The following is an 11,436-nucleotide window of genomic DNA, read 5'->3' as shown; positions in this document are numbered from 1 at the left end:
CACACACCACCACACACACTCGGTTGAAAGGGTCAAAGCAGCTCCCGGCCCTTACACACACCACACACGCACACACTAGGTTAAAAGGGTTGAAACGATTCCCGGCGCTTACACACAGCACGCGCGCGCGCGCGCGCGCACACACACACACACACACACACACACACACACACACACACGATTAAAAGGGTCGAAGCGATCTCCGGCGCTGGCGTCCTCGGCGCACCCACCCGGCCGCCCGCGTGCGGTCCCCCGGGCGCCCCCGGCCCCTCGCGGGCCCCCGGGAGCTTGCCGGGCCCGCCGCAGGCCCGAGGAGGCCCCGCGCACACCCACCGCGCCGCCGCCGCGCGGGAGGCCTGCGCCGCCCGCGCCACCCACCGGCCGGGCCGGGCGGGCGGAGCGGAGCGGGCCGGGCGGGCGGGGGCATCGCGGGCGCGCCCTCCCCGGCCGCGGCCCTTGCGCGCCATGTGTCCTCGGCGGGGCGCGCCGCTCCCGGCCCGGCCGCGGCTCCTTTAACCCGGGAAGGGGAGCGGGGCGGAGGGGCGGCGGGGCGGCTCCGCGGAGGGCTCTTTCTTTCTTCTTTTTTTGAATGAACCGTGTGACGTACGTACAGGAAACCGGTCGGTTAGAGAGAATGAAGTAAGAGGCCAGGCCCCCCCCCGCCCCGCGCCCGCCCCCTTCCTCCCCGCCCCCTCCCCCGCCCGCCGCGCTCCCGCCCGCCGCTCTCGGTTTCCCCGCCGAGCCGCCGCCGCCGCCGCCGCCGCCAGCGAAGGTGCCGGGCGCCGGGCCCTCCCCGCCGGCGCGGCCGTCATCGCCCAGAGCGGGTGCGCGGCGGGAGCGCGGAGGGGGCGGCCGCCGCCAGCGCCGCCGCCGCGCAGGAGCAGGAGGAGGAGAAAGGGTGCGCAGCCCGGAGGCGGGGTGCGCCGGTGGGGTGCAGCGGAAGAGGGGGTCCAGGGGGGAGAACTTCGTAGCAGTCATCCTTTTTAGGAAAAGAGGGAAAAAATAAAACCCTCCCCCACCGCCGCCTTCTCCCCACCCCGCCGCCGCACCACACACAGCGCGGGCTTCTCGCGCTCGGCACCGGCGGGCCGGGCGCGTCCTGCCTTCATTTATCAAGCAGCTTTTCGGAAAATGCATTTGCTGGTCGGAGTTTAATCCGAAGAGGATTCCTGCCCCCGTGCCCGGCTCGTCCACCGGCCCCCCGTCCCTGTCCGTCTCCCGTGGAGGCGTGAAGCGGTCCCGCGGATAGAGATCCATGTCTGTGCCCGCGCGTGTGTGTGCGTGTGTAAATCGCCGAGAGGGCGAAAATCGCAGGACTTCTGCCAGTGCCGGACTGAAAATTGTAATTCATCTGCCGCCGCCGCTGCCTTTTTTTTCTCGTGCTCTTGAGCTCTCCGGTCGGGATTCCTGCGGATTGACATTTCTGTGAAGGAGCAGTCTGGGCATCAAACTGGAAATTCTCCTCATTTGTCCCCACCGCACCCCACCCCCGACTCCTGATTCATTTGGAAGTTTCAGAGCAGCTATACCTGGAGAGTTCTGGAGATCGATGGAATCTTTGCCTTACGCATTTGTTTTGTTTTCACAAAAAAGGAAACTTGACAGAGGAGCATGCTGTCCTTAAAACATACAAGTAAGTTCTTTGCACAGGAAATGGGTTTAATGTAACTTTCAATGGAACACCTTTGAGATTTTAACTTTAAGTGCGTTCGAGTGAGTTGAATTTCCAGGCAGTTTAATACATTCTTTTCAGCCGTGTAACTTGCAGTGTATGCCCGGCTTCCACCCAGTGTTTAAAAGGAAAGTGCACCTGATTTTGACTTAGTTTTGAGTTGTTGTTGTTGTTTTTTTTAACCTTTCAGCACCACAGAGGAAGTAGACTGATATTAACAATAATTAATAATAATGTGCCTCATGCAATAAAGATCCGAAAGGAATTTAAGTAAAAATTTCCTGCATCTCGTGCCAAGAGGGAAACACCAGAATCAAGTGTTCCGCGTGACTGAAGACACCCCCTCATCCAAGAATGCGAAGCACATCCAATAAAATAGCTGGATTATAACTCTTCTTTCTTTCGGGGCCGTGGGGCGGGAGCAGGGGCGAGAGGTGCTGTTGGTCCCCGGCTGCTTTTCCTCGGGGGCAGGATGGCGCACGCTGGGAGAACAGGGTATGATAACCGGGAGATAGTCATGAAGTACATCCACTATAAGCTGTCGCAGAGGGGCTACGAGTGGGATGCCGGGGACGCGGGCGCCGCGCCCCCGGGGGCCGCCCCCGCGCCGGGCATCTTCTCCTCCCAGCCCGGGCGCACCCCTGCGCCCGCCAGGACCTCCCCGCCGCCGCCCCCGGTCGCCCCCGCCGCCGCCGCCGCCGCCGCCGCCGCGGGCCCTGCGCTCAGCCCCGTGCCACCTGTGGTCCACCTGACCCTGCGCCAGGCCGGCGATGACTTCTCCCGTCGCTACCGCCGCGACTTCGCGGAGATGTCCAGCCAGCTGCACCTGACACCCTTTACCGCAAGGGGACGCTTTGCCACGGTGGTGGAGGAGCTCTTCAGGGATGGAGTGAACTGGGGGAGGATTGTGGCCTTCTTTGAGTTCGGTGGGGTCATGTGTGTGGAGAGCGTCAACCGAGAGATGTCGCCCCTGGTGGACAACATCGCCCTGTGGATGACTGAGTACCTGAACCGGCACCTGCACACCTGGATCCAAGACAACGGAGGCTGGGTAGGTGCATGTCCGCTTGAATGTGGGCTGGACGTTACCGATCTGAGGCTGAGAATCCATGGTTGAGTGTGGGTGGGCTTTTGGGCCAAGGGCAGGCAGGCTGATGAGCCAGTGAAATAGTCAGATTGCCCGCCCCCGCCCTGCCCGGTAAAGAGCTCTCTCCCTGCCAACCCTACTCTTGATGATCCCTTCTGGCCAAAAGTGGTTTTTCCTCGCTTGCCATCCGTTGAGGTTTAAAGACCCAGCATTTGCTATCCGGTGGGAGCTCGGGGTAAATGGTTATGCCTTCAGGGTTTCTCAAACCGGGGGCCCAAGCATCCTCGCCCCCACCCGGGAGACTACTCATGAACTAGACGTCAGGTTGGGTTGGCAGTCCGCATCCTGGCCAAGTTCCCCTGGGGGTTTGTGATTTGTACTAAAATTGGAGAACCACCCAATTAGAAGAACAGACCTCACCAGAGGACTAAGGGCATGCCTTTTCTGACTCACTTGGTAAAATCTGCCCAAAGAGGAAATCTGACGTAGCCCCCTTCCCTGGAAAACTTAGCTGTGTTTGTAAGGAGGTAAGCTGGCTTCCCAAAAGTCCGGGAACTTCATCCCGCGGCGTGTGTGCGGTCATTCCCAGTGGGCACGGCTGAGTGTCTTCAAGAACACTGGGCTAAGGAAACCTTATCTCATCGGTGACACGGTGTGTCCTGGCCACATGCTTTGTGTTCTGTTTCCATAACCGGTGTACGATTTTAAAGTTTACTGTAATTGTAGTATCTTTGACTTTTCACCGGCTAGAGTCCGCATCCTTTGGTGGTCTCCGCTCCTGAAAAAACTTGCGTCTACGATATCCATATAAAGTGTAGAAGATTTGTGTGTGTGATTCTCTGGGGGAGGGGTCCAGATCCTAAGACTGAAGAATTGTCATTGAGATCTACATCTTCTATCTAAAATTACGAATTTAGGAAAAAAGCAAAAGGAGTGATTCTTGTCTCAAAATTGTTTCGGGCTTTTTGTTTTAACTTGAAGAACGGTTTATGAGAAAGGATGCAGCTCAGTGCTTCCTTGTATGTAGTCTCTAGGGAGAATTAGCGGTGTTGTTTTATAGGACCTAACAGGAGCACAAACCCTAGAAGTGACTCCAAGTGGATTCAGTTTCAAGGAGCCCATGACATATTTTACTACAGTTTACAAGTGTGCTAACATGAAGGCCAAGAAGAAAGAGAAAAAGCCAAGAAAAGTCGATGGCTGACATGAAAATCTGGTCCTACTTGGTCAAAGTTGACCAGGTATCGGTGCGACTGTTGAGTGTTTAAAAGTAAAATATCCCCATTTAAATCTCTAAAATGTGAAATGCTCCTCACGAGTCGTTTTGTCGAGATCCCACGTTGTCAGATCTTTAGTAATTCTGGAAGAATTCGCTAAGGGGCCAAAGAATATTTTCTTAAATGTTTGGTTGAGTAGGTGGTTTTATTTTCAACCACCATCACCAAAAAGGTACAGAGTTCCAGACTCCAAAAGGATGGTTTTAAGACCCAAGTAAAACTGATTTGACAATTCTCTTCTGTATTTTTATGAAAAAATATTTCAGAAATTTCTTTCTGGCTGAAAGGAACCCCAGGTGGTAACTGTCATCTATTAAGTAATTTAATAAATAGAAGACAGAGCCATAGACATATGTTTATGATAGAGATTAAGACATGACCTGGTCTTTGTTTTGTTGCATTGTGGTATATTAACGTCTCATACAACTGGGTTTTCATTTTAAGTGAAGGCTCACTTTTAACTCCTTTCAAAATAGAGTTTTCCTGGGAGAGCCTATCTTTGTGGTCAACAGGTATCTGAGATTGATGAACGTAGAGGCTATATTTTATGATGCCAAACCACAATGACAGTAGAAAGTGATAAAAAATACTTTGACAAAACCTCTTCCAGTACAAATAAATCATATAGAGGCACAAATAGCTGTTGATAAAATGCGTCGTTTTCAGGACAACATGTAGATGGATGGCTCTTTAGGAAAACAAGGGAATTTGGCCAAAAAAAGGGTATATGTCAGGAAATGTAATCATAAATGGACACTCTGGAATAAAAGTGCTAGCATTTGAGAGTTATAAATGATTTACGTATCCTTTCATATTAAAATACTCTGAATACCAATGGTCAAGTTTCAGAAGAGAGCTAGTACATTCTTCTGACCTTTGACAATGACTCGTGTGGTTTCTAGGCCTCAGTGGGTCAGATCCTCTGTTGCACATGTAATCATGGGGGCTTGAGATTTGAAGTCCTTCTTTCTCTTTGCTGCTCTTGATGCAAAATCAGTCTTCTGAGATTAAGGAAAACTGTGTGTGTTTCATGTTCCATAACTTGGAGAAAGCAGCGTCTTGGAATGATAGGCGTCTGAGAGATAGTCCCAGAAGCCTACAAATCAAATAAAGACTAAAGAAGAAATTGAGTTAGAGTGGAGTGTGGTTTTATTCCCAAGTCCAAATAAGGCACCGTGTGGCAGCGGGACAGAGGGAGCACAAGACAGAATCGGTTCTGGGAAATGTCTGAGGCTCTGCTACCCCAGGTGTGGTTCACAGACCGACAGCAGGAGCATCACCTGGGAGACCCTCAGATGGGCAGAATCTCCATTCTCACCCTACAGCTAATGAGTCTGAATTGGTGGGTTCACGTGAGATAGATAGAGGCTGTCGGGTGCACGTGAAAATGAGAGACGTTGACTATTACCTACCATTGGTTCCTGGGGACATCTTTTGGGAAAAATGATAATCTGGGGTGGATCCTACAGCGTCCGATTCCAGTGGCCTCACAGGTTTCTAGTATTGCCTAGAATGCTGAGTATTTCCCAGATGTCCACTAGTGTGATCTGATCCTTGGAAGAAATAAGTTGGAACGAAAGAGAGGAGATAATTTACCGTAAGCTCAGTCTTCTCGAGAATGTTTTTCATGGTAGCTGTGCAGTTTGTATTGGCATTATTGGTCTCAATGAAGTGACATCGCTTTTCTATTCCAATCAAAGGCAGGCGATTTAGCTCTTGATAGCTTCATTAGTTATTATTTTACCCCCTCGTATAACATAGTTTGAGTTCTATAGGTGCATTGAGTGGCCCTCAGATTGCTTCAAGGGGAGGGGGCTCTTACAGTCAAAGCGTTGAGATACGGGAAAGTTGATGGTGAGTGAAACTGATATCTCCCTCCAGGCTGAGAAATGAGACAACATTTAGCTTCATGTCCCAGAAGAGAGTGAGGTGTGGGCTCCTAAAAGAAAGAGGGGGCTTAACAGGAGATTAGCTTCATTCTGTTGATGAGATGGTGGTGGTGTGACTTTTTCTTTTTTCTTTTTTTTTTTGTCTTCTGGTCTATGTGGTTTAGGACGACAGGAACTTACTTCTCCACATCCAGTAGAGGTTAGCTTCCTTTTTATTAGTTGGTCAGCAGACAGTTTCTGCCTTCTGTGTGCAGTCCAAATCTACCAAAACATTTGATTAATTGGAAAGCAATACCATGCTCATGCCAGTGTGCAAAATACGTGAAAAAGCATCATTTATCTAGCGGCTGAGTATCAGCTGCTTATGGCCAAGTTGGCAGCAGAACGATAGGGATTAAAAATAGTCTGAAGATGATCCAGCCTTAAATAATATTTTTAATGATGAACTTTCCTTGGGAAAGTGTGTTTCTGCCCGCGAAGAATCACATGCTTCCCGGCAATAATTTACTTTGTAGAAAAAACTACATTATCGCCCCTCGAGTTTGCAAGTCACGTGCTGTTGAGTGATTATGTTTCGGGACCTTTGTAAAATTTTATGGTTCACTTAGTTCCCTTTTCTGTTTTAGGGCTTTTGTTGCTATTTAATGTCTGTTAAAAAAACGTGGCTTTCTTTTGTGAATCTTGTTACTTTTCGCTGTGCTTTCTAGTGAGAACTGATTGATCTTTTAGCAATCCTTGATGGAGCTGATACATTTCAGATTGCTTAAATGTCATTGAGCCACACAGCACATCAGGTAACAGAAAGCCACAATTTTTTTTTTTTAAAGCAAACTCTTAAAGTCTTGCCTTACCTCTACTTCCAGTCCTAGTCAGCTTTTTGGAGGAAGGATAAAGTCACTCGTAAGGCAGGTGTGTGGGTGCTGTGTGTATTACTAGCAGTCGCTCCCAATCAGTTCACCCCACACCCATTTCTGAGGTCACTCATCAGGTTTTAGCAATAGCTGATCAAGGCAGTATCTTAGCACAAGTGCATTTGTGCTGGAAAAACAACACTGTCTTTGTAGTGTACAAGTAGAAAGGTTTTCCCCCCAGAGATATATTGTATTTGAAGTTCAAAGGTTCCGTTAAACCTTTTTAAGGTAATCTAATAGCACCTTATTCAGGTATAGCCATAACCTCGAAAGCTGGTCACCCTTTCCCCCAGCTGCATACAGGAGCCCACTCAGTGAATTTACTTCACTCCCAAGCTTTTCTTTCATTCTCCTTGGTTTGATTCAAACAATGTTAGCGTTTGACATCTAAACAGGATTAACACTGAAAATCATCCAAGGACTAAGACAATTGTTGGACAGACATGATTGCAAGGCTTTATGTGCCTGGCCCTGGGTTGGGTTGAGGGCACAGGAAAGAGAGCTTTACCTCTGCCCTGCATGACCTCACAGGCTCGTGTTGCAGGTGTCTAAGTAAACTCATAGATACACGCAGCCCTATAAACACGATCCCGGATTCGAGGATTTAGAGAGAAAAAGGAAAAAACAAACCAACGTACATTATTCTGCATACACTTCAGTCATTGTCTAAAAAAGTTACTTCTAACTTTTAACAACCATATGGCTGTTCATGTGTACATTAGGATTTAAATAGGAGGAGAAATGTAGATAATTTAAAAAATACAACACAAACACTTAAGAATACTGAAAGGCGGGGGGGGGTTCCCTTGTTAAATGTTTACCCATTAAGCACTCTTAGTACACATTAAGAAGACTTAATAAACACCTGTCTTCAGTTTTTAAAGTATTTCCTTAATTCTTTGTATGTAAAAGACAATCAAGTCTTTGATTAGGATGATCAGAATAATTTAACTTGAAGAACTGTCTTTTTCTTAAATCATCCTTGTATGCAGAAAAGTACAGGTTGATTTTGAACAGAACAGGGGCTCTTCCTTGGGGAGAGATTTTTTTTTAATAGGATTTATTGTTAAGTTAGCTAACATACCGTGTATACAGTGTGCTCTTGGCTTTGGGAGTAGATTCCCGCGATTCATCACTTCCGTACAACACCCAGTGCTCATCCCAACAAGTGCCCTCCTCAATGCCCATCCCCCATTTCCCCTGTCCCCCACCCTGCCATCAACCCTCAGTTTGTTCTCTGTATTTAAGAGTCTCTTATGGTTTGCCTCCCTCTCTGTTTGAAACTACTTTTCCCCCTTCTCTTCCCCCATGGTCTTCTGTTAACTTGGGGAGAGATTTTTTTTTTTTAAAAGCTTTTGTTTTCTTTTGTTTTAGGTTATGGTACTGTTTCATTTACTGAGTGGCATCTCTTCCAAAACTCTGTTTATAGAAATTTCTAGTCCACGGTAGCATTTGTGTTCCTGAAGGGCAGGCGTCGTACTGTCTACCTGCTGGCACTCGCGGTCCTCCTTCTTTCCAGGAGACGGTCAAACTTTGGAAATTACGACAAAGCCTTTTTTCATTTTAGAAAGTATTTCTGTAGGCTACAGCTTGGTCTGATATACGCTCAACTCTATGGTGCTGACATTTCTCTGCTTTTTACTTTAACCCGGCTGTCCTTCAGTGAGAATGATGATTGAATGATTGTTTCTATCTCTCCAAAACCATTTGGGCTTTCTCGTGGGGACCCTACCCCCACCTGCCCGTCATTCCACCACCAGGAGGCCCGGGTGTAGCTCTCCCTTCGCTCCCTACACGGTCGGCGTGGAATTCACCTGAAGAAAAGAGCATCATGCCTCGAGTACCAGCAAGAGGGAGCGGAAAAGGGCCCTTCAGGGCTGGAAAATCGCCTCTCCTCCAGGCCTGCTGTAGCAGCAGGACGAGGCAGAATTCTGTCAGCAGATCCGATGCTTTCCCTCCAGAGATCATGAATTCCAACCACGTGCGGGGGGGAACGATAGCATCTGCTGGCGGAACTCTTACTTGCTCTGATCTCTGCAGTGTGAGATTAGAAGGCTTATCCGCCAGCCATAGATAAGTTTTGACTAAAACAGCTAAAGTAATGCATTCGAGACTTCTTCCCCAACCGCCCTCTTGGACCTGTTAGAAAGGGCATCTCCCTGCCATGCTGGGGTGACCCTTTGTAGCAACGTACGAAGCGCTGCTCGGGCGATTTTCTTGGGCGATTGACCGGATTCGCTGAGCCGTTTCTCTGCGGAATGTGGACCTCTCTTACGCATGACACATAGAACATGCACTTCGCTGGGAAACCGTTGGGAAAATTGGTGTTCTCGTTCTGTTCCCTGTTTTGCCTTCCGAATTTCAGGGATAAAGCCATATTCCATTTTTAGTTAATAATCAGCTCATTGGCTCTCTGGGGCTTTGGCATCATGAGTCAGAAGCTTATGACTGACCCCACTCTCCTCTTTACTCTGCCTCCTGAAAACAACCCGAGGACCCACTGTGTCAAGTGAAGCTTTAATATTTCAAAGGAGATTTTCCATTGAGACTAATACAGCTTTCTTGTGACACTTCCAATTACTATCTCTCTGTTTTTAACTGTCTCTCCTTAAGCTGTGGAAACATCGAGAGCCTGCGACTTTTAATGCTCAGAGGACCAAACAAGGGATCAGTGTCATAGGCCATTTCTTTTTGACTCTTCCCATCACCTCGTAGCTGAGAATGAAGATTTCTCCGCCCGTACGACACCACGAAGGTTATATCTGTGGAGTCACTCTAGAATTGAATTGCGGCCAAGTGTTCCATTCAGGTGCATTCGAATTTTCCAGGTGAATGTGGGACAAATACTTAGTACTCTTAATTCACTGCCTAGTTGCTCTATATATTACCTTCTTACAATTAGAATAGGAATAAAATTAACTGCAAATTATAGCCTCAGCTTTGGAGATTGATTTTTTATCCTTTAAGGAAAGAAGAAAGGTCAGCCCATAAATGATGCCAGTTGGCACTTCTGAGTCTAAAATTTCAGGACTCCCTCCTAGTCATTTCCGTTGTGAATTCCTGCCAGTATCTCTTTCTCTCCCTCCCTCCCTCCCTCTCTCTGTCTTTCGTTTTAGGACTGAAAACTTTTGGAGGTGGCTTTGAGTTTTTTTCATAACAAGATTATAAGGAAAGTGAGGCAGGGCCACTTACTAAGTATTAAAGTGACAGTGCAAGAAGAAAATGGCGTGAGGAAGTCTTCTCAAGGAAAATGAGCAATTGTTTACAAAGCTGGACTCACAAAGGGCAGAGAGAGAAATGGAAAGAGATAACTGGACTCGAGACGTCAAAGCAGACAGGAATGTGTGAGGCGTAATTGGGGAATAGTGGGAATAGTAAAGAGTCTGGCTTGGTTGGGGCGTAGAGATCGCTCATGCGATATGACTGGGCCCCAAGCTGAGAGGGTTGTATTTAACTTGGTAGAAAGTTACATCGAAACGGTTATGGAAAGGACATCGAAACGGTTCCGAGGCAAGGCGGGATGTGTGGGCTTGTGGGAGATTGCTGGACACTGGGCGACCAGATAGGAGGTTTGAACCATGGTGGCAGAGTGGGGAATGGAAAAGATGGGGGGCAGATATGGGGGAAAGGCCTGACAACAGATTGAAGAAGCCAAGGACTCTGGTCTGAAACCCAGCTGGTTCAAAAAATGATATTGTCCTCAAGAGAGAGAGGACAGTCGCTGTTTGGTGGGATAAAGGGGATGAAGTTAATTTTGGACATTTTGAGTTTCCAACATGGGTGTCCAACCCATGTGGAAATGCCCAACAGCAGTTGGCCTTAACGATCTGGAGCTCAAGAGAGAATCTGGGGCAAGAATACAATATGCCTTTCCCCCCACACCATGTAGATCTCCCATTTCCTTCCTTCATTTCCAAAAGTGGTCCTAACTGCCCACGCTGAATGCATACCGCTTTTCTCCAGAAGTCCTCCATAGACCTCTATGGATTGGATGAAGGTGGTTAACTTGGGAGTTCTGCTGTTCAAAGCTTGGCTTCCCACTCCCAGTTTGCCTCCTGAAAAAACAATTCAACTGGAGTCAAATTCGTGTTGTTCCAGTATCTTAATAATGACCACCATTTGTGGAGGTCTTCTAAAATCAAAGTGTTCTCCTCCACTTCCTCACTTAATGAAATATTTCTCTTATTATATTTATCCTCTACCCAGTAGAGTAGGTACCAGGCACACACAGTAATTGTATATTGAATGAATGAATGAATGAATAAAAGATTATGTGAGAGGGACTTTGATCATCTAACTCATCCTAACCAACTAATGTTCTCCTACTCCCCTTGCTGTAGAGTGTGTGTATGTGTGTGTGTTCCAAATGTCCCATTTCACAGATCTGTTAATACCTAATAGAAATGAAAAAAGAAAAATACCCATTAAGTGTTTTGATTTCATCCATGCCTCATCATGGAATTGAAAAAGGATGTCATTCATACCTGAAGAGAGGTCTAGATTTTGCTTTATATTAGATGTTCAACTTTCATAAAAGTCCCTAATGCTCATTCTAGACACTAGGCCATTGGTTGTCCCATTGTGTCTGTTTGTACAAAGA

General features: G+C 47.8%; 1 protein-coding gene across 3 annotated transcripts in view; it reads left to right on the top strand.

The window, feature by feature from the left end:
- Nucleotides 1-813: 813 nt before the first annotated feature.
- The window catches only part of BCL2 (BCL2 apoptosis regulator), a 177,412-nt gene continuing 166,789 nt past the window's right edge, over nt 814-11,436 (top strand). Inside the window, exons 1-2 of one of the 3 annotated variants that reach the window (XM_023241191.2) lie at nt 866-1,633; nt 1,863-2,723. In XM_023241191.2, the coding sequence (XP_023096959.1) occupies nt 2,145-2,723 (579 nt within the window). In that variant the 5' untranslated portion in view covers nt 866-1,633; nt 1,863-2,144. 3 annotated transcript variants of the gene reach the window in all.

Source organism: Felis catus, chromosome D3 (genome assembly GCF_018350175.1).
Source record: "Felis catus isolate Fca126 chromosome D3, F.catus_Fca126_mat1.0, whole genome shotgun sequence".
Classification (NCBI taxonomy): Eukaryota; Metazoa; Chordata; class Mammalia; order Carnivora; family Felidae; genus Felis; species Felis catus.
This window is presented reverse-complemented; position numbering and strand designations above follow the sequence as displayed.